Below are 24,103 nucleotides of genomic sequence, written 5' to 3' on the forward strand. Positions count from 1 at the left end.
CAGCATGAAGTTATGGGAAAGAGTAGTGGAAGCTAGGTTAAGAAGGGAAGTGGTGATTAGTGATCAGCAGCATGGTTTCATGCCAGGAAAGAGCACTACAGATGCGATGTTTGCTCTGAGAGTGTTGATGGAGAAGTACAGAGAATGTCAGAAGGAGTTGCATTGTGTTTTTGTAGACTTAGAGAAAGCATATGACAGGGTGCCTAAAGAGGAGTTGTGGTATTGTATGAGGAAGTCAGGAGTGTCAGAGAAGTATGTAAGAGTGGTACAGGATATGTACGAGGATAGTGTGACAGCAGTGAGGTCTGCGGTGGGAGTGACGGATGCATTTAAGGTGGAGGTGGGGTTACATCAAGGATCAGCTCTGAGCCCTTTTTTATATGCAATGGTGATGGACAGGTTGACAGACAAGATCAGTCAGGAGTCCCCATGGACTATGATGTTTGCAGATGACATTGTGATCTGTAGTGAGAGTAGGGAACAGGTGGAGGAGACCCTGGAGAGATGGAGATATGCTCTAGAGAGAAGAGGAATGAAGGTCAGCAGGACTAAGACAGAATATATGTGTGTGCATGAGAGGGAGGATAGAGGAATGGTGAGGATGCAAGGAGTAGAGGTGGCGAAGGTGGATGAGTTTAAATACTTCGGGTCAATAGTTCAGAGTAACGGTGAGTGTGGAAGAGAGATGAAGAAGAGGGTACAGGTAGAATGGAGTGGGTGGAGAAGAGTGTCAGGAGTGATTTGTGACAGACGAGTACCTGTAAGAGTGAAAGGGAAGGTCTACAAGAGGGTAGTGAGACCAGCTATGTTATATGGGTTGGAGACAGTGGCATTGACAAAAAGGCAGGAGTTTCAGCTGGATGTGGCAGAGTTAAAGATGTTAAGATTTGCACTTTGTTTTGCTATGAAATGAGAGTGTTAAGTTCTCCTCCTCTCTGCAGTAAAAGCACTGGAAAAAAGTTCCACAGCTTTTTGTCTTTTTTATAGCAGCTGCAGTGTTCCTGACATTAGCAGGATTAACTTCCCATCTAAGAATAACAGCAGTACCTGAGAGGGTAAAGTACAGACCAATCAGTGCCTATGGTATGCCATGCAAGCAGAGACAAATTCCTCTGCAAAGTATGTGAGATGTTAAACTAAAAAAAGTCGGTGTGCTTTTCCTTCCTTTGATTCCAAAGCAAAGAAATGGAAAGTTTTAAAAAGTACAAGCAGGTTTCTGGCACCTACACAATACTGGAACCATACTGTAGGGAAAAAAGAAACCTGAGGATTGAGTTAAACTGTATGAGAGGGTGGAGTTTTCCTTTAAAGCTTTTAACTGCAATGCAACTGTTAGTATTGTTGCTTCACGGTATTTGATTCTTCAGTTCAGTTTTTATCTTGAGAGCCTTCTGTATACAGCTTGCAAACCCTCCTTGTAAATGGACATTTGTCAGGTGGTCCAGTGTACCTGTACATCCTAAAGACATGCCATAAATAGACTCCCCAGACTCTGGAATAGACTGCCCATACATGTCATGCAGAGCGCCTCTTTGGCCCTCTTCAAAAGGAACCTTGATGATTGGATGGGAGAAAGGAAATTCACCCCGTGGATTGCGTCAATTGCCCTGCTAGACAGAGGTCCAGGGAAGTAAATAGTGTGGGAAGAAACAGCCAGGGAATTGTTATGGTTAGGCTTGTATAGGCCCTAGGGCTGATAGCCTAGTACCAACCTATGATCCTCCCCACAACTGTCTTGAGTTGTATGTGTATGAAATCATATGATAAAATCAGTAATTATATTACTCCTACCTTTTCTAACAAAAATCAAGATCCATAGCTGATGTACAATAACTATCAAGCAACTGAAAAAAAAAGAGAGACACAGAAAAATAGTACTGTGGAGATGCATCAAAACCAAAACCAATCTGCTTGCAGGGATAAAAAGTTTATCAACAATGAATCCAACTGTTAAAACAACTTAAAAGCAGTATTTTACTTATGTGGCCTGTTAATCCCTCCTCCTCCTTTTCTATAATCACCCAGGTTCCTGGTACACAGGCCACGTGTACCATGGGTATGAACAGTATAATCAAAGGACCTACATTCAGGTGAAAGTATGAATCTCACTCACACAAGGAATGAGGTGAGGAAAGGCAATAGCTTCCATTTCTAAATCTGGCATGAAATTTCTGTGGAATTACTCAATACAACTGTAGTTCACAGTATATACAATGTATATCATAAATATGCTAGTTTTATAACAGTAAATGGTACTTAAAAAATGCCCTGTTCAAGTCAGTACATGCCCCTGTTGACCTCCCTCCCAGTCTTCAGCATCTTTTGGAACCTTGATGAATATCTAATTCAGTTTTAGGATTTCAACAGTTTAGAGCTGTACTTAGAGAAAGGGTGAGATGTCACCTTTCCCCCCTCCTGTGGCAAAATACAGGAAATGTAATGAAGGCCAAACTTCCATGTGGGGAAGGCTACAAGACTTACCAGCTGCAAGTCCCCAGAGTAGGTCAGGGGACCCACCAGGGACTGTCCAGCATGGCACCTCCCACTGGCAGATTGTAAAGCAGCCCTCAGAAAAATATGCTTGAGCTTAAATTGTTGTGTAAATTATGTAAACATTGAAGAGCCAGATATTGACAGTCCTACCCGCCTTGTAGCACTTATGTGATATAAACCTATGATAATGCTCTCCCTGAACTTCCTGCTTTGCGCAAATATCCTAGAATAATTGTCTGTCAATCACATAGTTATGAAAACTGGCAATAAACATATGATTGTGGCCATTTAAACCACAATAAGTTTGTTTTGCTGTATGTGTTGACAGTAGTACAGAACACATAAATTGAAAGTCTGCTGCAATGGCTACAGGTATGATGGTTGTAAATATGGTATAGCTGAACAGCAAGAAAAAGAACAGGTAAGGACAAAACTGTGGTTTAAAGTAAGGAGGTTTGCTAATGACTGGGTGGAAGGGCTGTCTGTATCCAATCTCAGGCAACAGTGTGATACGTTGGTTGCAGTCAGTAACCATTTATCTGAAGGGGGGGGGGGGGTCAGCTCAGATACAAGTGCTCACAAGGAAGGGAAGGAGGTGGAAGTAAAAGGCTAGAATCAGGTAAGGACAGGATAAATCAGGAGGGTTAGAGGGGAAGACCGAAAGTCAGTGGTAAAAAAGTGCAGTTACACTGATGCACCCTCTTGTAAATGCAGGGGACAATTTTACAGGAACAAGCAAGGATCAGATTAGAATGTAGGCAGGGTGCTCATTGATCCACAGGGGCAATCACAGTACGAGTCAAGAAGGAATTCCATTCTTCTCCCCAGAGCATTTTTCAGGTTTTTGCCTTCTCTGATGGGTTTAGTATAGTAGGATAGGCACAGTCATATAAGCAGAAGGCAGGAAAAGTTAAGGGTAGCCAAAATGATGTGGGCTGAGGGACAGCACTCCTACCCAGTGCTCCACACCCATGACAGCTCAGCCATGGCCACTACCTTTTCCCCTCCTTTGAGACGCCAACACTGCATCTACCAAGAATCACCACAGGCATAGCCAACCTTAGGTATAGGCGTACTAAGCGGCCACCAAGGGCACCACTCTAGCAGGATGGTGTGAATTTATTTTTTTTGGTGAACAGACCAGGATGGGGGCACCAGGTGGTGTGGGTGGGCTCTGTGGCGCCCCTTTGCCTATGGCACCACTTGACCCAAGGCCAATCCTGACCACAGGGAACTCCTTTGTAACTACCCCCACCCTGTAATGGACACAGCTACCCCATGCCGCTGTCGTCAGCTGCTTGAGCCATCTGAGCTGTAAACAGGGCTTGAGCCGTCTAAGAAACCTTTGTGGCTTCAAATACTTGTTTAGTTTTTGGAACCATCAGTGATTTACACAAAAGAGAAAGACAGAGAAATGTTTAACAGAATGTACCTTTAGCGCTTTTGACTGTTGATCCAAACTCATACATTGTGGTCTTGCACACCACAAAAACAGTAGCCCCTTCCTTAAAAATGTCCACATAATGATACGATTATGGGTGTTCAGATCTCTTAACGTCTTCTGATGTTGGCTCGATTCACTAACCCCCCCCCCCAAAAAAAAATGGTCGGGGTGTGTGAAAATTATTTTGGAACGCGCAGATTAATTCGCGTTTTCTTGTCAACTTTTCAAGCTAACGCGAATATTTCTTCCTGATTCTGGATGAGAATGGTGAGAACTATTATTTCCTAAGTAGTTCTGTAATTGTATGTCTTGCCTAAACTTTGCTATACTCAACCATTTTCATGCAGATTATCGCCATTCACTCTGTGTCATGCTGTACTAAAATGCCGCGCAAATATCACTAGGTTATATTCTACTTCGGACAGTCATTAAGGAAGTAAAACAACTCCATGTAATAGTGCTGAAGGCTACAATAAGATTCTAGCACATGCGGCAAAGAAGGGAAAGTTTTGCCCGCTGAGCTCACGTGCTACTTGTCCTAGCCCAAAACAACTATAGTATATATAACCGAGTAACAGGGAAAAAGAACTACGTGTTGCAGGGCCATCCGACCTAGATTTGACAGCTTTCGTGTTAAGGCCCAGTGATGTTTCGATTGCGCGAAATGTAAGAGTAATAAAGACGTGCTGTTTCTTTTTTTTTTAACAAACATAAAAACAAAGAGCGCTAAGCACACCACGGGGAACAACTACAAGATTAAGCGTAAACTATTAAGAACCCACCAAAATCGTTTGCTAAGTTGACTTCCACCAAATGTTACCCAAGTTTATTATTAAGAAAAACACTGCTGTACTTTCTAATTGCAATGCAGGTTTACCACAGAAAACTTCCCATCCTAATCTTATCTTTGGAAATTATTACTACTATTCGTTACACCCACACCCCCTCTCCCCCCCAATCAAGCAACGTTGTCAATCTTGCCCTATAAGCATTAACACTGCTCATGTAATCCCACCTACAAAAGCCCTCGCGCCAATAGAAAAACAGATCAGTGGCGGTTTTCAGAGTGGTACTTCAGCCATTTTGTGCGTTTTCATCAGAACCCTCCCTGGCGTTTGTATGTCACCTCCTCCTTCCCCTGCGATCGAAGTATATAGACTCTAAACAAGCACTTTAATTTCCTTCTTCTGGCGCATCGCTTTTCGTTCTCTTCAAGTTTTGTTGTGCAATGGACGGGTAAGTGGCAACACTTTTTTTCCGTTAAAGTTTATTTTTTTGCGTGTCCACTCCGCCCCCACATCGTTAAACTTTCCTATTTGTCCGCCGAACCCGCGAGAGTTTTAGCGCGCGTGGCAAGGGAGCTGATCGGCCAGAACGTCCGTGCTGGTCTCTAGGGTGGAATACACACTGCGTTAAAAATATCGTTAACCGGGGTGGCGTTATCCTTACAATTATTATTTTTTTCTCTCGTTAGGACTGTGTAACGGGGTTCATTGGAGTTTGTTTATATTAGAAGTTTTTCTTTTGCGGTGGCACTGTTGTACTAGGGGCCTGCTTGTTCATAATTTCGTGTGTTCGCTCTTCGTGGTTAGTGTATCCGTTTACGATGTCAGGTCGCGATCGATTTCGGTAAGTAGAAAGGGACCCCAAATCTATAAGGAATATAGAAGTGTATATGTAGAGTGAGTAGTTATATGGAGTGTCCCTTGATTTAGAAGGGTTAGTAGGCCACATCGCGATGTTTAACCGTTTGTAGAAACGGTGAAGCAAGTTTGTGGTTTTTACTGCGGTATGTATCTTCTGCATACTTCGTACAAAGTGCTTCTCACTTTTCATTTACTCGTGTGATACTAGTAATGTGTGAAGTTAATTATCTGTTTGGACGGTAGGAACCTGACGAATTTCCGAACACGCTAATAGCTGGGCGCGGTGCGCTTGAGGTGTTTGCCCAAGGTATGGCAGTCTTTGTCTTTCAGTTTCTAAGGAGCAGACATTTTGAGATGCGTTTGCTTCTAATGGGCAGCGCTGTTTTCAAGTTTGCGGTGGTTTTTACGTAGTTGTACTTTTAAGAGGCCTACACAAGAGGCACTTATTGATCGCTGTAGAGATCGTCTTAATTTTTATTTGTTTGCGTTGACTTGACTGTTTTAATTGCCCATGGTATTTTTTTTTAGGGGGGGGGGGCATTTTTGTTTCGGAGGAAATACGTATTAATCTGTTCGTTGTGCACGTGGCAACGACTGAGGGTTAGTGTGTAATGTATTCCAGTATATGTAGATAACCCCTTATTCTTTCCAACTAACGTCTTGAGATTTGAGTTCTCAAAGCTGTCTACGTTAGCTCGAGAAATAGCGTGATGTAGCGCGCCCCCCCTTAAGGTAGTTTTCGAGCGGCTGTCACTTGTTGCTTTTGTCTATTTGTATAAATCAAACCAAATCTGCGAGTTTCTAGTTTTACTGGTCAGGATAAACGCATGTAAACGTTTTTCCATTGGTATCTTGGTTTACAATGAATATTCTATATACTATAGTAACTATTGTAAAGCTTGTACTTGTCCAGTGTTTGTTTTAAACCCAAATTAGTGTAGGCACGTGCTGGCTCCTAGTTTCGAAAGGATTCTTATCAAGTGAGCTGGGAGCGCTGTAACGTTACCAACAAGTTATCCTCATACCCCTTTCATTGGAAATTTTATTCTCAGCCAACTAGAATAGCGTCTTCCCCGGCACAACGTCCAGAGTTTGTGTAAAGTGGAAACTTTAATTTAGACCAAGTTGAGTTGGACTTTACTTTATAATAACGTTTCCAGATTTTTTTACCTTCTCGAAGTGAGCGGCTCTGGGGCCTTCTCACAGCTTCCCCTTGTGACGCGTTATGGTAATTCTGATCTCTTCCGTTGGGGCAAAACCAATTTTACCCAACGGGGCAAAACCATTTAGCAGTGCGTCGCACGAATGGGACATGTTACCTCTCATCGGTTAACACCGGGAGAGAATTTCTTGCGTATGACAAAGCACTGTATAAAGAATAGTGTACGATTAAATTGCCGTTGCGAAAGTAAGGTCGGCTGACGTAAAACGAAGTTCCCCCTAAGGTGGCGGATCAATTCACTTTATTTTGAGTTTGTCGTTAGGACTATAACTCATTAGTTTATAATGTTTGAGTAATTTGCTGTTCGTAGAATTGCGTTAGTCTGTGTCTTGCGGAAGTTTACTGAGTTCAACTTGACTTTGAAAAGCTTCAACGGGTTGAGAGCCTATCCTGTGTTCTAGCCTTGTAGCACTCGTGGGGTGTTGCGTAACTTGAGGGTTTTGCCTGGGTGTCGGCAAGTACGATGGCTATTAGTTGGTGTTTATTAGGAGTGGCGTATTGATATTTTGATTTTTATGTCCGCTGTAAATTCAGCTGTGGAGTTGTGAATTGTCTGAGATGCTAGTGTCTGAACTTTTGGTGATTTCCAGTGCTGGGCTTCGCCCGGCGCATTTTAAATAGTCTTGATAGTCGCACTTGTTTGCAAACTAAATTGGGTAATCTCCAAGTGTAGTACCTCGCAGGATGCGCAGTAGCAAATCCCGCCCCGAACACGCATGGTGTGCACCGTTTGGTAAACGGTGAAGTTGGGTAATCTCCAAGTGTAGTACCTCGCAGGATGCGCAGTAGCAAATCCCGCCCCGAGCACGCATGGTGTGCACCGTTTGGTAAACGGTGAAGTTGTTAATCTGCCACTTCGCGTTTTTTTTTTTTTTTGCATTGTTTTAATGTCTAGTGTGACGGTTGACTCTTGCAAGAGTAGTAGAGGAACCAATATGGTTAACCAATACAGTATCAAATCGTTTTACATAATCAGTTTTCAAATATTGACCCCGATTTAAATATGGGGAAACGTGGTTTCCTTTCAAACCAAGTGGCTGTCATACATACGCCCCGCATGATCCCTGCTCTCAATGGCGAGTTGTATACTACTAATCATTACTAACTAGTAGGTAACCAGGTTTAGTTAGAAAGTTCAATACTTGGCCCAACAATGACTTTACAGCGAATTTAGGTATGAAGCTCCTTAATCGGCATGCTTTCATTCCCTGTATAATGAATGAAAGGTGGTGAAAATGTTCTAATTATAAGGGTACCTCAAACCCTTCTGTAGGCCGAGGTCCTGATGTAGTGCGGACATTTTTTTTTGCCCTGTAATACGATATTGTCATTCACTAATTCAGTCGCATTCACACTTCAAGATACAGGGCGAAATTGAAGTGTATAGTATGCCCCACACAAACCCATGTGACCATTTTGACTGCAGCACCGCCCACCGTTTTGAAGGAACACAAGGTCATTTAGATCTATATTTTGCCATTAAACAGTTTTTTAAATATTTTTCGTGCTATATCACTTTACTACATATTAATATCACAAACCTTTTAAAATTAGTGCTATTAACGCAAGACATTAACACAATGTATTTCACATTCTTTGTGTTAAAGTGAAAAGTAAATGACTTATTACTAAGTAATATGAAATGAGTATTACTCCGAGGAACAACACTATTTCGAGCTGTCAACCACGATTAACACCAATTTAGTTTTGAATGTGTTTTCTTTCGTAACAGTATTTGGTTGTCAAGATGCTTGTGGATCATTTGAATGAAAAGGTGATTCGTGTCATTGTGCTTATTAAATGCTCTTAATTGTAATGTTTCTGCTACATGACACTGATTTACTGTTACACTTGCATTGTGTCACAGCACATTGCTGTTAATCCCTGCCCTCCAGCATGTCTATTATGGCGGGTGCGCCCATTCCCATGCAAACTGTGGTAGGTTAATGCACTTCAATGTTGCCAGGTGTAGTAGGTATTCAGTACATGTAGCGTTCCCACACATTGATACATTAGTTAATACTGCATCCAGTAAGAGATGTAAATATTTTGGCAGATGTCATCCCCGCACTTAAGTTGATTAGGTTCCTAGATTACTAGGTGAGTGGCTTGGGAGCTCTTTCAAGTATAGCCAGTATAATCTGATTTTAGTCAACCCATGGCCCTAGGAGCAAGAGGATGGCTTAGGTTTGTATCTCTCGCTTTTGAATATTTTACAGATCCCATATGCCCATAAGCACCATGAGTGCTACCCCAATTCTGAATTTGTTCCTCGTCCACTGATCCCGGTAGCAATTGAAGAGGGCAGTGGAGGGGCTCTGCTTAGCATGTAATCCAACATGGTGAATGACTAGCCAAAGCAGCATGCAGCAAGTCCAGCATGGGTTAACTGAAGTTCTGGCAGGTACCAGGGCAAAAGCCCTAATCTCACTAATGTGCGAGTTTAACAGACTTAAAATATTTGTGCTGTTTTCTGTTGGTTCTCTGCTTAACATGAATAGGACACCTATTCAAAAGAAGGTGAGCGGAGACATTTCTCAATGTTTTGAGTCACCAAGTTTAGATCTCTAGGTCAGGTGATCATCGCATGTGTTTTAATCCAACAGTTTGTGCTGTTCTCCCTAATTTAAAGAAACGCACAGTTGCTTTTTCAAAGCAGGTATGCGTAGTCTGCACTGCTGTTTTGTAGCAAGGCCATGGTAGAATATCCTGGTATCCAGGTTGTAGTAAGAATGGAAAACTTGAGACTGTCGCATTGTTGTAAAATGCAAGTGTTTAAATGATTGTGCTCATAAATTGGCAGTTTTAACACTAGAATGTTCTTAAAAATCATTAAACTGTAGGAGTTGAGGTGTTTTTGGGGTGCTAGAGTAGCCAACCTGTTTTGTTTGAAAGAATTTGACAGGGCTTCCTTAACCAGAAGATATAGTAAAACTGGGTCCTGTTAATATGATGGACTTTTTTTGTAATAAGGCTTTTTTATTCAAATGGTTTGAGTGCAGTCAGTATATAGAGAACATTTTTCTTAACATGTTATATTTAATTTCATGTAGCAGAAAATGACACTGATGACCCCACCTCGCAATAACCCGCTCTAACTTAGCAAAAAATCCAGGCAGATCCAAACGGTAGTGGACACATGTCCGAACATGTCCGAATGGGGACAGATTTGAGTTATTAGCAACTTAATTTGATAGAACAAGGTATATTACCATGCAATTCTGAAGGTTATAAGGTCTGTCTTCACTTACCAGAAACGCTTGCGGAACAGACTATAGATTTCGTATCACTAAAACAGTCTGCTTTGTTTGGGGGTGCCAGTTAACTGTATTGTCTGTGTAGGTGTGGTATAAAGTTTTACTATGCCATCTTTTAACTTTGCAGATGTTGTAAAGTTCTTAAAGAGCTGCCCATCCTTGCCACCCCCAAAATGCCCTCATTAGTACAGAGGGCAATGTTGGGGTAACTGTAGTCTATAGATCTAGGCAGCACTTGACTAGGTATGGGGATGAACTTGGGAAATCTGAGTAATGGTAGCCTTTGGAGATGAGACAGCATCTGCAGAGTCTTTTGGAATGAGTTTCTGGTTTTAAAAAATACTAAGCTGGGCGCAGTCTTCGTTCTAAAAGCAATGTACAACTTCATATGCAGGATAGTGTGTGAAGATAATGAATGGGTTTTATTTGAGACTGAAAAAATGGGCAACAATTTGATGGGTATACTAAGATGTCCCAAGTTCAGAAGATTTTTTGGTCATGTACATGCTTATTCTGCTTCTGAATAATTTCTCACTTTCCTTCCACAGCATTGTCCAGGAACTGGGAGTTGGCACCAAGGTAAGCATTTGTTTTTAATTCTTTTGTGCTGTAGTAAAGAATTTTCCTCCACCTTGCATATGATGTGCGCATATATTGGGGGGGGGCAGCATTGCTAGTCTTGTTCACTAGCACACTGCCTTTGTAATTGAAAGGAGTTTTAACAGTTTTGTTCACCATCTGCATTATAGGTAGGTTAGTGGAGCTAGATAGGATGACTGAGTGTTGTCAGTTTGGTGTTATGATTTCTGAATTGAGTGCCCTAATTCTTTACTCAGTGATTGGAAATCTGACGCTGAGGGGGGGGGGGTGAACTTTCATTTTAAGATGTTTTGCATTGCGCAGATCCACAAGGTGAGAAGTGCCAGTAGGTCCTTTTTTTTTTCTGTTCATGTCCATTGTAGGTTCTCTAAGGGTGTACAAAACTGTTGTGGCTTGCCCAAAGTTGGGTCAGTATAGGGACTGAAAGATCCAATTCAACATATGGGGGTTACAAGATCTGACCTTGCCACCAACTGAAAAGCTTGTACAATACCAGGGCCCTTAACCCCCTTCCCGCAATTCTCTACAGTCCTCCCTCTAATATTGTTTTCCATTTGAAACTGCTAGATGTGAGACCTTTTGATTTGGATACCCTTTTCTGCTGAAAGTCCTATTTTTCCTATTGCTCATCAAGGTTCTTCGATCAAATGCAAGGTGAACCACAAATACCATCTGGAGGAGTATAATTGGATTTACTGTCTAGATCTGACACTTGCTTAAAAGCTGTCCAGGAGATTTTGCAGGCTTTTACTGGGAGCCACTCATCAATTCGCTGTCCTACCATTCAGCCTTGCCAAAGCCCCCAGGGTGTTGCAGTGGTAGTAGTGTGCCTGCAACTTCTTGAGGGATCCAAGATTTTTCCTAATCTGGACCATGACTACTACAGAGCATTTTTAGCACCACCTGACCTGGTTCTCAACTATTCTGGATGTAGAGGATTATAGTAAACTTCCCAAAATGCTAGCTATGACCTGCACAGCAAATAAATGTTAGGGTTGCGGCCTATAAATTCTGTTAAGATTATAAAACTTTCCTTAACTCATATCTGTTGGTAATGCAAGTTCATCACCAGTCTCCCTCAGCAATACTTGTGGGTGCATGGCTGCTTTGATCCTGATGGTTCTAATGGCCCAGTGTGTAAACTTTCAGATTCTCAACAGTTCAGAGGTAACAATGTTCTTCCACCATACAAAGATATGGATCATACAAATTTGCAAACATGTGGTGGCCTGTGCAAGAGCAGGGTGACCCTCATTGTTCCTGTATGGCCCTGACAAACATGATTCCACTTCTTATGGCCTCAGCTTCATCCCCAATGGATACTGACTTGTTAACCAGGTTCTCACCCACTCAGACTACCTCCTCCAGACCAGGCATCCATGAAACTAACAGTTTTGTCGGTGTTGACCTTTGCCAGGGATGCCAGACGAGTCAGAATGAATTTGGCTTCTCTACAGAGATCGCTACCATAAGTTGAGTAGAATACAGTTCACACCCTGTGTAGCCCTGCAGGCTGCTGTAATTACCTTATCTGTTGGTTGCTGGTACTGCAAAATGTATGGCTGCTTTTTTTTTTCTCTTTTATATAGGGAGTGTAGTGCAGGGTATTATGGGTAGTATTTTCTGTTGGATATAGGCTTAATTAAACTTGTGGTTGCTGCAATTAAAGTGAATACTGCAGAAGGCGAAAGACACTTGCCTGTGGTACCATACTTAATGACCAGGGCAAGACTGTTTCCAAGAATATAGCTGGGACTATCTCTCCCTGTCGCTTATCCTTGTAGCTTATCCTTGGGAGATGCATGCTAAACACACCAGTAGCAAGTTTACTGGACCATCCAATGAAAGTTCTGACCACAATGTATAGATAAGTGCACTGTTAAGATTAATTTTGGGGAGGCACATTCTGACACTAAAGCTTGGAGATGAGACAAATAGTTCCAATCAAATGACTATGGACAATATGCTGTATTAGCCAGTGTGAAGTCGCTTCATGTAACACTTCAATTTTTTCCTCTGTAGCGGGGATCTGACGACCTCTTTCTTTCCAACGGACCCTTTAAGATGAACAGCCAGTCTTCAGGTCAGTAACATGTGAAGTTTGGAAAATGTTTGTCTAGTATATTGGGCTAGAATTCTTTTACTTTTGAGATTTTTCTGAACCTTCACTTTTGTACATTACCAGAAAGCGGTTGGGCATTGAGATTTCTTCTCACTTTCCTTTATGCCTCTCTCCTAAATGCATTGTGCTAAAATGTAATGGGAATACCTGCTGCATGTTCAGTTCCATTTATGGTCTGCCTGGAAAGTAATATTCCCCCTCCCTTTTTTTTCCCCCTCAGTCAATGGGAATGACAGCAAGAAATTTAAGGGAGATATTAGAAGTGCTGGAGCGCCGTCAAGAGTGGTTCATATTCGTAAACTTCCAATGGATGTCACTGAAGCAGAGGTCATTTCTTTGGGGTTGGCTTTTGGAAAAGTCACAAATCTCCTCATGCTCAAAGGAAAAAATCAGGTACCATTCAGTTTCCAGTCCTTTTTATCTTTAGGGAAATGTGAAATCTTTGTGCTTCTGGAGGTGGGACTGCCAGTGGAGTTTTAAGACTGGTCAGGCTTGTGTACATTGCCTTGAGGGTTAGGGGTATTGAAGTTCAACTCTCATGACCAGTAGGGAGAAATTGATTCCGGCAGTCGTGGTGGCAGTTCATGACTTGGGTCCTCATGCCAGAGAGAGCTGTACCTGATCTGTGGGATTTCTTGGTAGAGTGGTGTCTAGACTGACTACTTTTTGTTATTTGTTTCTGAAGAGCTGCAGCACTTATGGGTGACCTTACAAAAGATCAGTGTATGGCTGGTCAAAACTTTTGTAGCTTTGCATAGTTGGAATGCATTAAGAGTTTGGTATGTATGGCTTCAGAGCTTCAGGTCTAGTGGAAAATTGACAACTTCTCATTACAGGCTTTTGTTGAAATGAACACAGAGGAAGCAGCTAACACAATGGTGAGTTACTACAGCACTGTTACTCCACTGTTGAGAAACCAGCCCATATTTATCCAGTTCTCTAATCATAAGGAGCTGAAGACTGACAACTCCCCGAATCAAGCGGTATGTATACAATTCACATTTCTAACAAGTTAGCTGTGGTGTGAGGTGTGGACTACATGTGACAGGATTTGGGAGTCTTTTGCCAGTTGCTGTCGTTAGTGATGGCATAGTCCATAATGTAAATCATGGATAATTGGTTTATTGAATTACTGGACGAGGGTGTTGGTATAGAACACACTGAATCCTGTTATGTTTTTTCTTTAGTTTGATGTATTAAAGTTCTTTGCCGCGGTGGTGCAGCAGTTAGCATAGTCTCCTCACAGCCAAGAGATTTTCCCATTAGATTCTCGGCTGGAATGTCTTCTGTGGGGGAGTCTGCATGTCCTCCCGGTGGTAGTGACTTCTAAAAGACCTGCACGTATATGCACGTGTGAATGGGTGTGTCTTCTTTGAAGGTTGGTTGTCAGGCTGGCAACTTGGCACCATAAAAATCTGCTGCTATTCATTAGCAGACTGGAGTTTTTCTATGGCAACCCAAGAAAAGCTGAAAGACTAGTCAACAGTTATCATGCCTGTGCAGTCCACCAGCACTCCAGGTTTTCATTTTCCAGTGCTTTCCTGTTTCCACTTTATTACATGATTTGCAGTTTTTAGCCCACTTGCAGCCTATACAGAAAATGTGGTATTTTGGGAGGGTTATCCAGTTGCCAGTAGATGGGTTTCTTGATTCTCAATTTTTTTATTGCAACTTGGCACATTTGGGGAAAGCCCACTAAGTTTCAGGGATGTTGCAATATTGGTTTACCTTATTTTTTTTATCCAGATGTTTCATAGAGCCTTGGTTGAACAGGGTAACTTATGTAGCCAACTTTTGAGTCTCTCACTTTAGTGTAGATTGCTGGAGGTAGGAATGCTGACAAGTTTCAGTTCTCCATTCTACAAGTCAACCCAAACAGCTGCATAAATACAAAGTAGAGGTGGTGCTGCTTAGGCATGGACTCTCAGCTGAATGTAGTGTAGTCTTGGATGGACTGGTTTCTGGTTAGTCCAAATTACTGCCAGCTTCAGGGATTGAGTGGGTTCATTGGCTATCTAATGGGTGATATGGTTAAAGAACCATGGAATGGTGTGAAGGTAGATCTGGCTTATGGACGGTAAGTAATGGTGTCTTTGCTTGAAAGTTTCTAATGCCAAGTGCTGCAGACTGGATTAACTATTTTCAGTTGGGCTGTTTTTACTGTTGTGGGCACATTCAGTGCTTGCTTAAGTTGGTGAAATTTTCATTACTTGGGGTGAGCAGCAGCTTATTTTCAGAATACTTTCATTATTAGGATTGGTGTTTAAAAAAAATCCTTTATTTTCCAGCGTGCTCAGGCTGCCCTTCAAGCAGTAAATTCTGTCCAGTCCTCATCAGGACTGGATTCGGGTATGGGTCTTGCTAGTCAGAGTCCAGTTTTGAGGATCATTGTAGAAAATCTCTTCTATCCAGTAACTCTGGATGTTCTGCATCAGGTAAGCATATTTTTGGGAAGTATTGGTTTGGTCACTAACCTGAGCATTTACCAGCATGTACTTGTCGTCCCCCCACTTGTATAAGAATTTCAGACAAATTGAACTCTGTGTAAAGTTTTTGTAATGAAAAAAAGCATCTGGAGTTTGATTCTTGTAGCACCAGTTCTGTTGTGAGCAATTTAAAAGCTGTACTGAGCAAAAGTCTGAGCTAATAGTATTGCTTGTTAGCAGTTTTGCAAGGGCTTATGGCTGTTTTGAGCACTAGGTTTCTACCACACTTGGCTATTTGTTGTCGCACCCCCCAAGTCAACTACTTTTCTGGGCTTTAGAGCCAGAAAATAAGCTTTCTGCTGAGGTTTGGGGCACGACTGAAAACTGCATGCTCTTATGTTTGTGGCTTAGGCTGAATTGCAGGTGAGTCAGTGTTGTGTACAGCATCTTTAGTATGCACCTGTTCACAGGATTTGGAGCAGAAGGTGATTTTTTTTATACAAAATATAATTGGGCACGTCTGTTATGGAAATGAGGCATCTAAGTTTGGGCCATCTTTCTCTGGTATAGTTGTGCCTTCCATATTTTCAGGTACATTCAGATGTAGGTATGCACAAAAATCTTACTCTTACACTGAAGTTTAAAAGCATCTTTTAATGGAATGCTTTTCAAAGGCAAGCGTTAAACTGCACAAGAACTACAAATGCTAGTCATTCTTGCTCCATTTACATTTTGTGTAAACCAATGCCTTGGAATTCTGTCAATGCATGCAACTGAACTATTTCATTGTATGTACACACTGCATGCACACTTTTCTGTATAAAGTACACTTGTACAAAATCATCTATGCATTTAAACAGTTACTATGTGCCCTTTTATTAGAAAAATTTGGCTGTATATTATGGTTGCACTCTAAGACTGACTTGGTCAGTGCTAATCTTACAATGGATCCACATGTACCTGATATGCATCCCCATCTGGAAGGATGTCACAAGGCATCAAACACCTTTTTATGAACAGTATCCGTGCACCTGACTCCCAGGGGGGGGGGGGTTGAGGCTTGAATGGTAAATGCATTGATACTTGCAAGAAAATATTCTGATTTCTCTACATTTTAGTTTTTGTGTAAACTATTAATGTACACTTAAAGGTTAGTATTTCGATACTGTGCTGCTTATGTAAACTTGTCAGACTTGATAATTGCCTTCAAACCTCTAACCTAATTGCTTTGTTTTGGTATGGAAGGGGAGTCGCTCCACAGCTTTATCGGCTGCTGTGTTCTGACATTAGCACAGTTAGTTGCCAATCTAAGATTGACAGCAGTACCTGACTGGGCAAGCTACAAGTTTAACTGTCTGTCATGAAAGTAGAGACTTAACTTCTCCGCCAAGTATGCGAAGTTGAGTTTAAGAAAGGTGCGTTTTCCCTTTGACTTCAATGCAAGGAATTAAGTAAGAGCGCAGGCTAGTTTCTGGTACCTACACAATGCTGGAACCCTATTTTAGGAAAAGAAATTAAGTTAACTAAGAGGGTGGATTTTTCCTTTAAAGTAGTCCTATTCATTCAACTACTTGTTCTGTTTGCGTTGTCCTGGTACTGTGTAACTATTAGAAACTGGCAACAGCGTCTGTTTTAAGTAATGGCACTAATCTGTTAAACTAGATAAAAAGCTGGGTTGTTAGCGCTACCCTTTTGCTCTGTCCACATCCTACCCTTGTTTCTAGAATAAGCACGATCTCTAGAATAGTCTGACCTTAAGGCCACATTCCCTAATTGTAGAGCTTTTCTCTGAAGTGGACAAAAACAAGTAGCACTAACTGGCTATGCTCATGCTACCCACCAGGCTAATCCATATCAAGCAAATGTCTGGGTACAGTATGCACAAGCTTCTCAGTCCACATGTCCTTTCTGCGGTAGAGTGGGTGTTTGAAAGATGTGTTGAATAGGCATGCCTTTGAAGGTTGTGCTGGCAACTCAACACCAAACTGCCAATCATTAGTGGACCAGAGTGAAAAGCCATATATGTATGTAATCTGTATGTGCCGTATGTATGTTCTACTTTTTTACTCATGTTTTGTAATGTGGAACTTTATCTCTGGGCCTCCACTGAAAATGGCCCTGGGTCCAGTCGGACTTTCTGGTAAATGTAAACTAAAAATGTTGGAATCAGCAAAGTTTTAAATAGAGCTGTCACCTTCGCTGAATCAAAAAGTGTAACCTAAACATATTTGTTTAGTGGAGGAAACTCAAAGCAGTTAAACCACATCTTGGAGCACCCCATCCTGACAAAGGGTTTTGGGGTCTAGCCTCTCAACTGCATAAAAGTAATTTTGTATTAAGACTAACTTTAAGAATCTTTAAAATGATACCCGAAAATGGTGGCCTTTTGGGTTTTGATTCAGTGTAATGCTTCCGGATTCTGCTCAGTATTGAAGCACAGGCATTGACCCTGCATTGCAGTGGATTTTCGGTTCTACAATGATTCTTCTTTGCCTGGCTTGTATTCCCAGCTGCTTTGGTTTCTCTTTGCTGCCCACTTGCAAAGTCTAGCTTGGTCTTCTCGAGAGGGACTTGATTGGCTTAATGTGGTTTCCCTCAAAGATATTTTCAATTTCTGTCTAAATAACCACACACACACACCCTACCTATTTCCACAGTGGGGAAATCTGGTATTTACTAATATAGTTCAAACATCCAGACTGCCTTGGCGCATAGTCAACAACAAATGCTTTCTCTTGGGACTATTTCAGAAGGGTTGGGAGGGTGGCCTAATGGTTAAGGTGTTTGCCTTACAAACACAAGGTGCAGGGGTTTGAGTCTCACAAGGGATAACTGGCTAAGCTTAAAATGTCTCGAAAGGGCAGTTAGCTTAGTACTAACCTATGAACCTAATATGCTCTCATCTAGTCAGTCAAACCAAATGAGGAATTTGTCTAAACTGGAGGATTGTATACTCTCCATTCTTCCTGTTTTAGGTTTTGTACTTGTTTGTATGTCTTCCTCAAATCTTGTAGGTGTAGCTTTCTTTGTTGCTTTCACCTGAGATTGTATTCTCTTGTGCTGGACAGCTGCCAATTTTCATGTGACCTTAGTGGAGAAATCTGCACTGAATTATAACTTTGAAAAGCTGCTCTTAATTTCAAAGCAGAAAGCCTCTACTGCTTAGAGGTGTTCTACTTAATGTGTTGATGGCTTTGAACTGGCTGTGTAACTCTATTTTGGCAGTTGGAAATGACTTGTTTACCTTTGCACAGACTGGACTTCAAAACATTTAATGCATGTTTGATATAGTTGGAGCAAAACTTAAAAACATTGTAAAATTACAAGCAAAGTTGTGTATATCAAACTCTATACCAAAAGTCTTGCTATAGAAGTGAAAAGAAAAAAATGCACATGTTTTTCTGCCAACAGATATTTTCCAAGTTTGGTACAGTATTGAAAATCATAACATTCACCAAAAACAACCAGTTCCAGGCTCTTCTCCAGTATTCCGATCCAATGAGCGCTCAGCATGCTAAACTTGTAAGTAAGGATGAGTGAACTTGTGTGTAGTGAATTGTTTGTAGAAATGTCGCACAATTGCATCACAGAAGCCAGCATTTTTTAACAGATGTACTTTTTTTTGTATGGATCAAGTTGCTAATCTACTTGTAGCAAGCAACTCTGCAGTCACTGCATACCTTCCCTTGCATATTTTCTGCTATACATTTCTCCATGACGCAAGATCTCCATCTGCATCTCCTCTTTACCTTTAAGGTTCTGCTTTTCTGTGTACAAGGACTATTCCTCACGCTTATATCATCCCAGCCTGGGTGCACAGATCCAGTGTATTCATATGTGCTCTTCCAGAGTGGACAGAAGCTAGTCCGCAGTCTGGATCCACTTCTCTAACCTTCCAAAAGTTTTTCTCCAGTAAACCGCGGGGGCAAAAAGCTGGTTCAAGAAATCTCTGCAGTCCTGGAACACTCTGAACCCCCCCCCCCCCCCGAGGCAGAGGGCAGGGTGGATGGCCCAAAATCTCTGCAGTCCCAGAACATGGGGTGGGGCCAAGGCAGAGGACAAGGTGGACAGCCCAGAGGCAGAGGACTGACACTTAGGGTCACTGGAACGATCTACCTGAGCTGCAGCCCTGAGGGTTGCCAGACTGCTGCTCTTTGGAGGCAGTTTGGCATTTCTTGAGGCACCTAGCCCCAATGGTAGTCCATCAGATCTCTGGGTGCTTTGAACAATATATCCAGAGGTTATTCAGTTCCCTTCATTAATAACCCACCTTGTACAGGATGCCTCCCAGACATCCCACCTGCTCAAGGGGGGGGGGGCAGCTTTGGAGGTGAGAGCTGCTAGAAAAAAAGCAGTCCAGCCAGTGCTCCCAGACCAGTCTGGATCAGGCATCTATTCCAGGTTCTTTTTGGTGCCAAAAAAGATGGGGAACTTGAGGCCAGTTTCTACCTATCCGCAATGAACCTGTCCGTTGCCAAGGAAAAGTTTGTGATGCTCACTCTACAATCTGCCCATTTTACAGAACTAAGACTGGATGTGCTGGATAGACTTCAATGATGCATACTACCATATTTGTATTGGCAGGATCAGTAGGTTCTTCCATGTTCTGCTATTAGCTAGTCATTACCAGTTCAGGGTCCTACCCCTTGGTCTCACCACAACCCCCAGGGGTATTTACCAAGGTCATGACAGTTGTAGCGGCACACTTGAGGGTTCAGGTCTTTCTGTACCTGGATGACTGGCTTCTCACTGCCTCCACCAGGCATCAACTGGTACCAGCCAGGGATTGTTCAAATCCTAGATTTCATAGGAGTGAAAGTGGACCCTTCAGGCCAGGGTTTTTGACTCTAACCCCCCCCCCCGTGCCACCAGCAGAGTTGGTCTTTAGCTCTAGGGTCCATGGCAGCGGCTGTAAACCTCATTCCTTGTGCTCGTCTGCATACAAGTTTTACATTGGAAGTTACAGGTTCAGTGGTCTCTACCGAAGTCTTGTGGTGGCTTCAAGCTCAGGAATTGAGAAGGGTGCCCTTTTTTGTTGTGCCTCTACCCCAAGACACAGGCACCTCCTGTTTAGGGTGGGGGGGGCACTGCTCAGGCACCTCCTGTTTAGGGTGGGGGGGCACTGCTCAGGCACCTCCTGTTTAGGGTGGGGGGGCACTGCTCAGGCAGGACTGTCCAAGGCACATGGACTCTGAGCAAGACGGTTTTGTATCTAGAGATGAGAGCAGTTCTTTTTAGCATTGAAGGCCCTTCATGCCTCTTTCTCTGGGAACTATTGCTATCTAGTCGAGACATGTCTGGTCTGGTACATCAACAAATAGGTGAACTAGGTCTTAACTTGGTCGAGAGGCCATTAGTATGGGTATGGGCGATCAACAGTTTACTGATGGCAACGCACGTTCTGTGTCGGTCAGACAAATTGAGCAGGGCTATCTTTTTTTTTTTGTCTCAACCCTTATGTAGTGGACCAGATCTTCAAATGGGGTCAGCCTTGCTGCGATCTCTGCTTCACTGTCCAATGCGAAGTGCAGCGAGTTATTTCCCCCAATTGCTGGAAGCCCCCAGAGACTCACTTGGCCACCTGATAAGTCTCTATGCATATTCCCCACTTCCTCATGACAAAAGTTTTTAAAGTAAGCTCAGTTGGGAAGTAGAGTTAACCTCAGCACCATTCTGGCCTCAGTTTGGTTCCCTTGCCTACATTCTCATCTAGCTCCATCCTTTTTCTTGGCTCCCGTTTTGGATCTTATCCCTCCAGAATTGCTCCCCCGAATCTGGACAGCCTCAAGCTCCCAGCTTGGTTACTCCAGTTCCATTAGTTGCTAGGACTCCCGATTATCTCTTCCCCAGGCAAATCCATCCTGATAGCGGCACGTTGGTTATCTGCCAGGAAAGTCTATAGTAAGTGAAACATTTTTCCGTTTGGGCTTCAGAGAAATCTGTATCCTTTTACTGTTCCAGTGGTTAGACCTTTTTTGTCATTTTCCAACAGGGGGCTAACTCTTCCAACAAGGGGCTAGCTCTTCCACAGTGAGTACAGCTGGCGGTTGGCAGTTACTTGCCATTTTCATGTTGGGGGGGGGGATTCAGGCTCCCAAGCTGTCAGAATTTTCAAGACCTTTTTGAAGGGTACTTTTTCTTCTGAGGCCTATTAAGAATCCTCTGCCGTGGGATCTGACTGGTCCTTAAGGCTTTGTTCGCGCCCCCATTTGAGTTTACTTAAAATTCTTATGGAAAACTGCCTTCCTGGTGGCTAGTCAGGGCTTGAACCCTTACCTTCCTGGTGGCTAGTCGGGGCTTGAACCCTTACCTAGTCTTTGACAAGGATAGAGTTTCTCTCGGACTAACCTGTCCTTTCTACCTAAAGTTGCTACAGAGTCCAATATTAATCGGTCAATTTGTCTCTCCTAATTTTCAAAGTAAAGGAATATAAACTTCATTTACACACCGGTCCGAACATTTCCATAAATCTGATTAGCTTAATTTCCTTTGCTAAACCATTTTTGGGAAACCAGTTTCAAGTGTCGCTAAATGTATTTCTCTTTATTTTTGCAAGCTTGTAGAGAATTTGGATCACCAGCCCCAGAAGGGGTGCATGTTCACTCTACCTGTTCTATGGCTACTTCAGCTGCTTTCTGGTTTCCCTGGATATGGTATCTGTTCAGTTGCTACCTCTGCTTCCACGCACCTTCATTACTCCTAAACTAGATTTGGTGTCTTAAGAAGGGTTTCCTTTGGCTCTGCAGTGCTGCGAAATAGCCTTCCTTAAGGGCCTCCCAAGATTTGGGTAGCTGGGGACTGTCCCACATTTTGATTAAATGAAGTTCACTACTATAAATAAAAGTTATGTACTCACCATAATATTCCATCCGAGTAGTTTGACTTCATTTGTCAACAACCTTCCCTCCCTCCTTCCCCCTGACCTTGCTGGTTTTGTCCTTTTGGGTTCCATGTAAATCGGGCTCAACACACATACCAGACAAGTCAAGGTCAGGTTCCTTTTGGCTTGGGTTATTGGATGTCACATTTGTTAGGTGGCAAACTGCAGTCTTGAGTATTAGATTGCAGGGTAGTATGGTAGAGGTGCTTGGAGCTCTGCTCTTAGCTTGGTAAGCTGCCGGCTTGGATCACAGGTTGCTGACAAATGTCTAATTGCTCAGATGGAACGTTGGTGACTACATAATGTCTTTATCATTCATTCATACAGAACATAAGTTGTGTAGAGGTTTAAGATGTTGGGAGGGTTTAAGCTTCCACCTTTGGTCCACTGGATAATTTTTTCCTGTCTCTCCTGTTAGACTAACCACTCTATGGTGAGAACACTTACTAGGCCACTTTCTGTTGGTCTGACTAAAAGGTGGTGTAAACTTTATCATATGCAGATGGTTTTTAGCCTCTTGGCATTCTGCTGCAGCTATTCTGAACACTGCAGTGAGTTCTCACCTTTGTACTGGCACCGTTTTCTATGCATGCCCTGGCTTAATTTGGTAGCTTTGTCTTTGTTGCAGGTGTCTGTCAAACTTGCTAAGCATCGTGTATATAGTGCTAGCTGACAGAAGTATCTAGTGTGAGGGTATGCACGGACTACTTTGTAGCTCTCTGCTTGTGAATTTGAAGTTTGAAGTTGGAGCATTAACTTCTGTGTAATGGCTGCAACGTTTCACTGTACACTATCAATTTTATGTAATGTGATTTTTGTCTAATTTAGTTTAAACTTGTAATTTCTTTTTCTTAGGCTCTTGATGGACAAAATATCTATAATGCCTGTTGCACTCTGCGGATTGATTTTTCCAAGCTCACAAGTTTAAATGTGAAGTACAATAATGAAAAAAGTAGGGACTACACTAGGCCAGATCTTCCTTCTGGAGACGGCCAGCCCTCCATTGATCAGACTATTGCGGCTGCGTTTGGTAAGGAAGCCTCACTCCTAGGTAAATTGAAATTTTCTTGTTTGCCTTTTAATTTTGCTGTAAAGGAGCTAACTTATTCAGGGCTTGTATATTACATGGATGGGAATGTGACAGTGCCCCTAACCACTATCTGGGGGGTGTGTTTCTTGTAGTTTTATTCAGGTTAAAACATGTCTAGTGTTGGTGAAAGCAATTGACCAATGTTGGCACTGTTATGCTACAGTCAATGGTATTTGTACCAGTGACTTCAGGTTTTAGCTGAACATGGTGCATTGTAGCTGACTTGTGTTGATGTGTACACCTTTATTTTTCTTAGCCCTGAGGGTGGCTACAGCAGCTACATTTTATGCACTTTAAAATTTTGGTAGAAAAGTGATTTTCTAATACAAATGCTCTGTAGTTGATTGTAGCTGTTAATGGTGCTGATTTTTGTACCAGAGCCTACAAAATTGACTTGATCTTGTCACATGCCACACTTTAAGCCTGAATTTTGTTAACTCATGTGTAACTTGCATTGAAATTATTTTAAATCTATATAACCTGAGTACTCATGCATGTTGCTGTATATCTTGAAGGGTGCTAAAGAGAACGATTGCTACTGTACTATAATGGCAGACATGGAAAGAATAGGCATGTAATTAAAATGTTTTAAGTATACTTCAGGAAACTAGAATTTCCCCTGGCACTTAATTTGTTAACTTGCCTTTGGTGTAGGGGCTCCAGGAATAATCTCAGGCAGTCCCTATGCTGGAGCAGCTGGCTTTCCTCCTGCCTTCGCCATTTCTCAAGGTACAGATATTTTTTATTTACTGGGCTGCAGGATTGAAGGGTGTTTTTAAAAGCTTAAGGATCTTGTTGCTGTCTTTGCAGCTGACCACTTAGGTGCAGCTTTGCTGCTAACCCACTAGGGTCACGTGAAAACTTTCTTAATGGTCCAGAGTTTGTCCATTTATCTCTGGATACTTGGCACTGATGTTTGACTT

At 42.3% G+C, this 24,103-nt stretch overlaps 1 protein-coding gene across 7 annotated transcripts in view; it reads left to right on the forward strand.

Annotated features, from left to right (window-relative positions):
• Positions 1-5,013: 5,013 nt before the first annotated feature.
• The window catches only part of PTBP1 (polypyrimidine tract binding protein 1), a 241,450-nt gene continuing 222,360 nt past the window's right edge, over positions 5,014-24,103 (forward strand). The window contains exons 1-9 of one of the 7 annotated variants that reach the window (XM_044053767.1): positions 5,014-5,173; positions 10,611-10,641; positions 12,685-12,745; positions 13,005-13,177; positions 13,621-13,767; positions 15,073-15,219; positions 18,622-18,732; positions 22,946-23,141; positions 23,835-23,909. In XM_044053767.1, coding sequence (XP_043909702.1) covers positions 5,166-5,173; positions 10,611-10,641; positions 12,685-12,745; positions 13,005-13,177; positions 13,621-13,767; positions 15,073-15,219; positions 18,622-18,732; positions 22,946-23,141; positions 23,835-23,909 — 949 coding nt within the window. In that variant the 5' untranslated portion in view covers positions 5,014-5,165. Of the gene's footprint in view, positions 5,174-5,325; positions 5,567-10,610; positions 10,642-12,684; positions 12,746-13,004; positions 13,178-13,620; positions 13,768-15,072; positions 15,220-18,621; positions 18,733-22,945; positions 23,142-23,834; positions 23,910-24,103 lie in introns of those variants that run through there. The other 6 variants (XM_044053769.1, XM_044053766.1, XM_044053768.1 and 3 more) reach the window with 6 other exon arrangements.

The sequence above is a fragment of the Protopterus annectens genome, chromosome 13.part0 (genome assembly GCF_019279795.1).
Source record: "Protopterus annectens isolate FY-2018-M chromosome 13.part0, PAN1.0, whole genome shotgun sequence".
Lineage (NCBI taxonomy): Eukaryota > Metazoa > Chordata > Ceratodontiformes > Protopteridae > Protopterus > Protopterus annectens.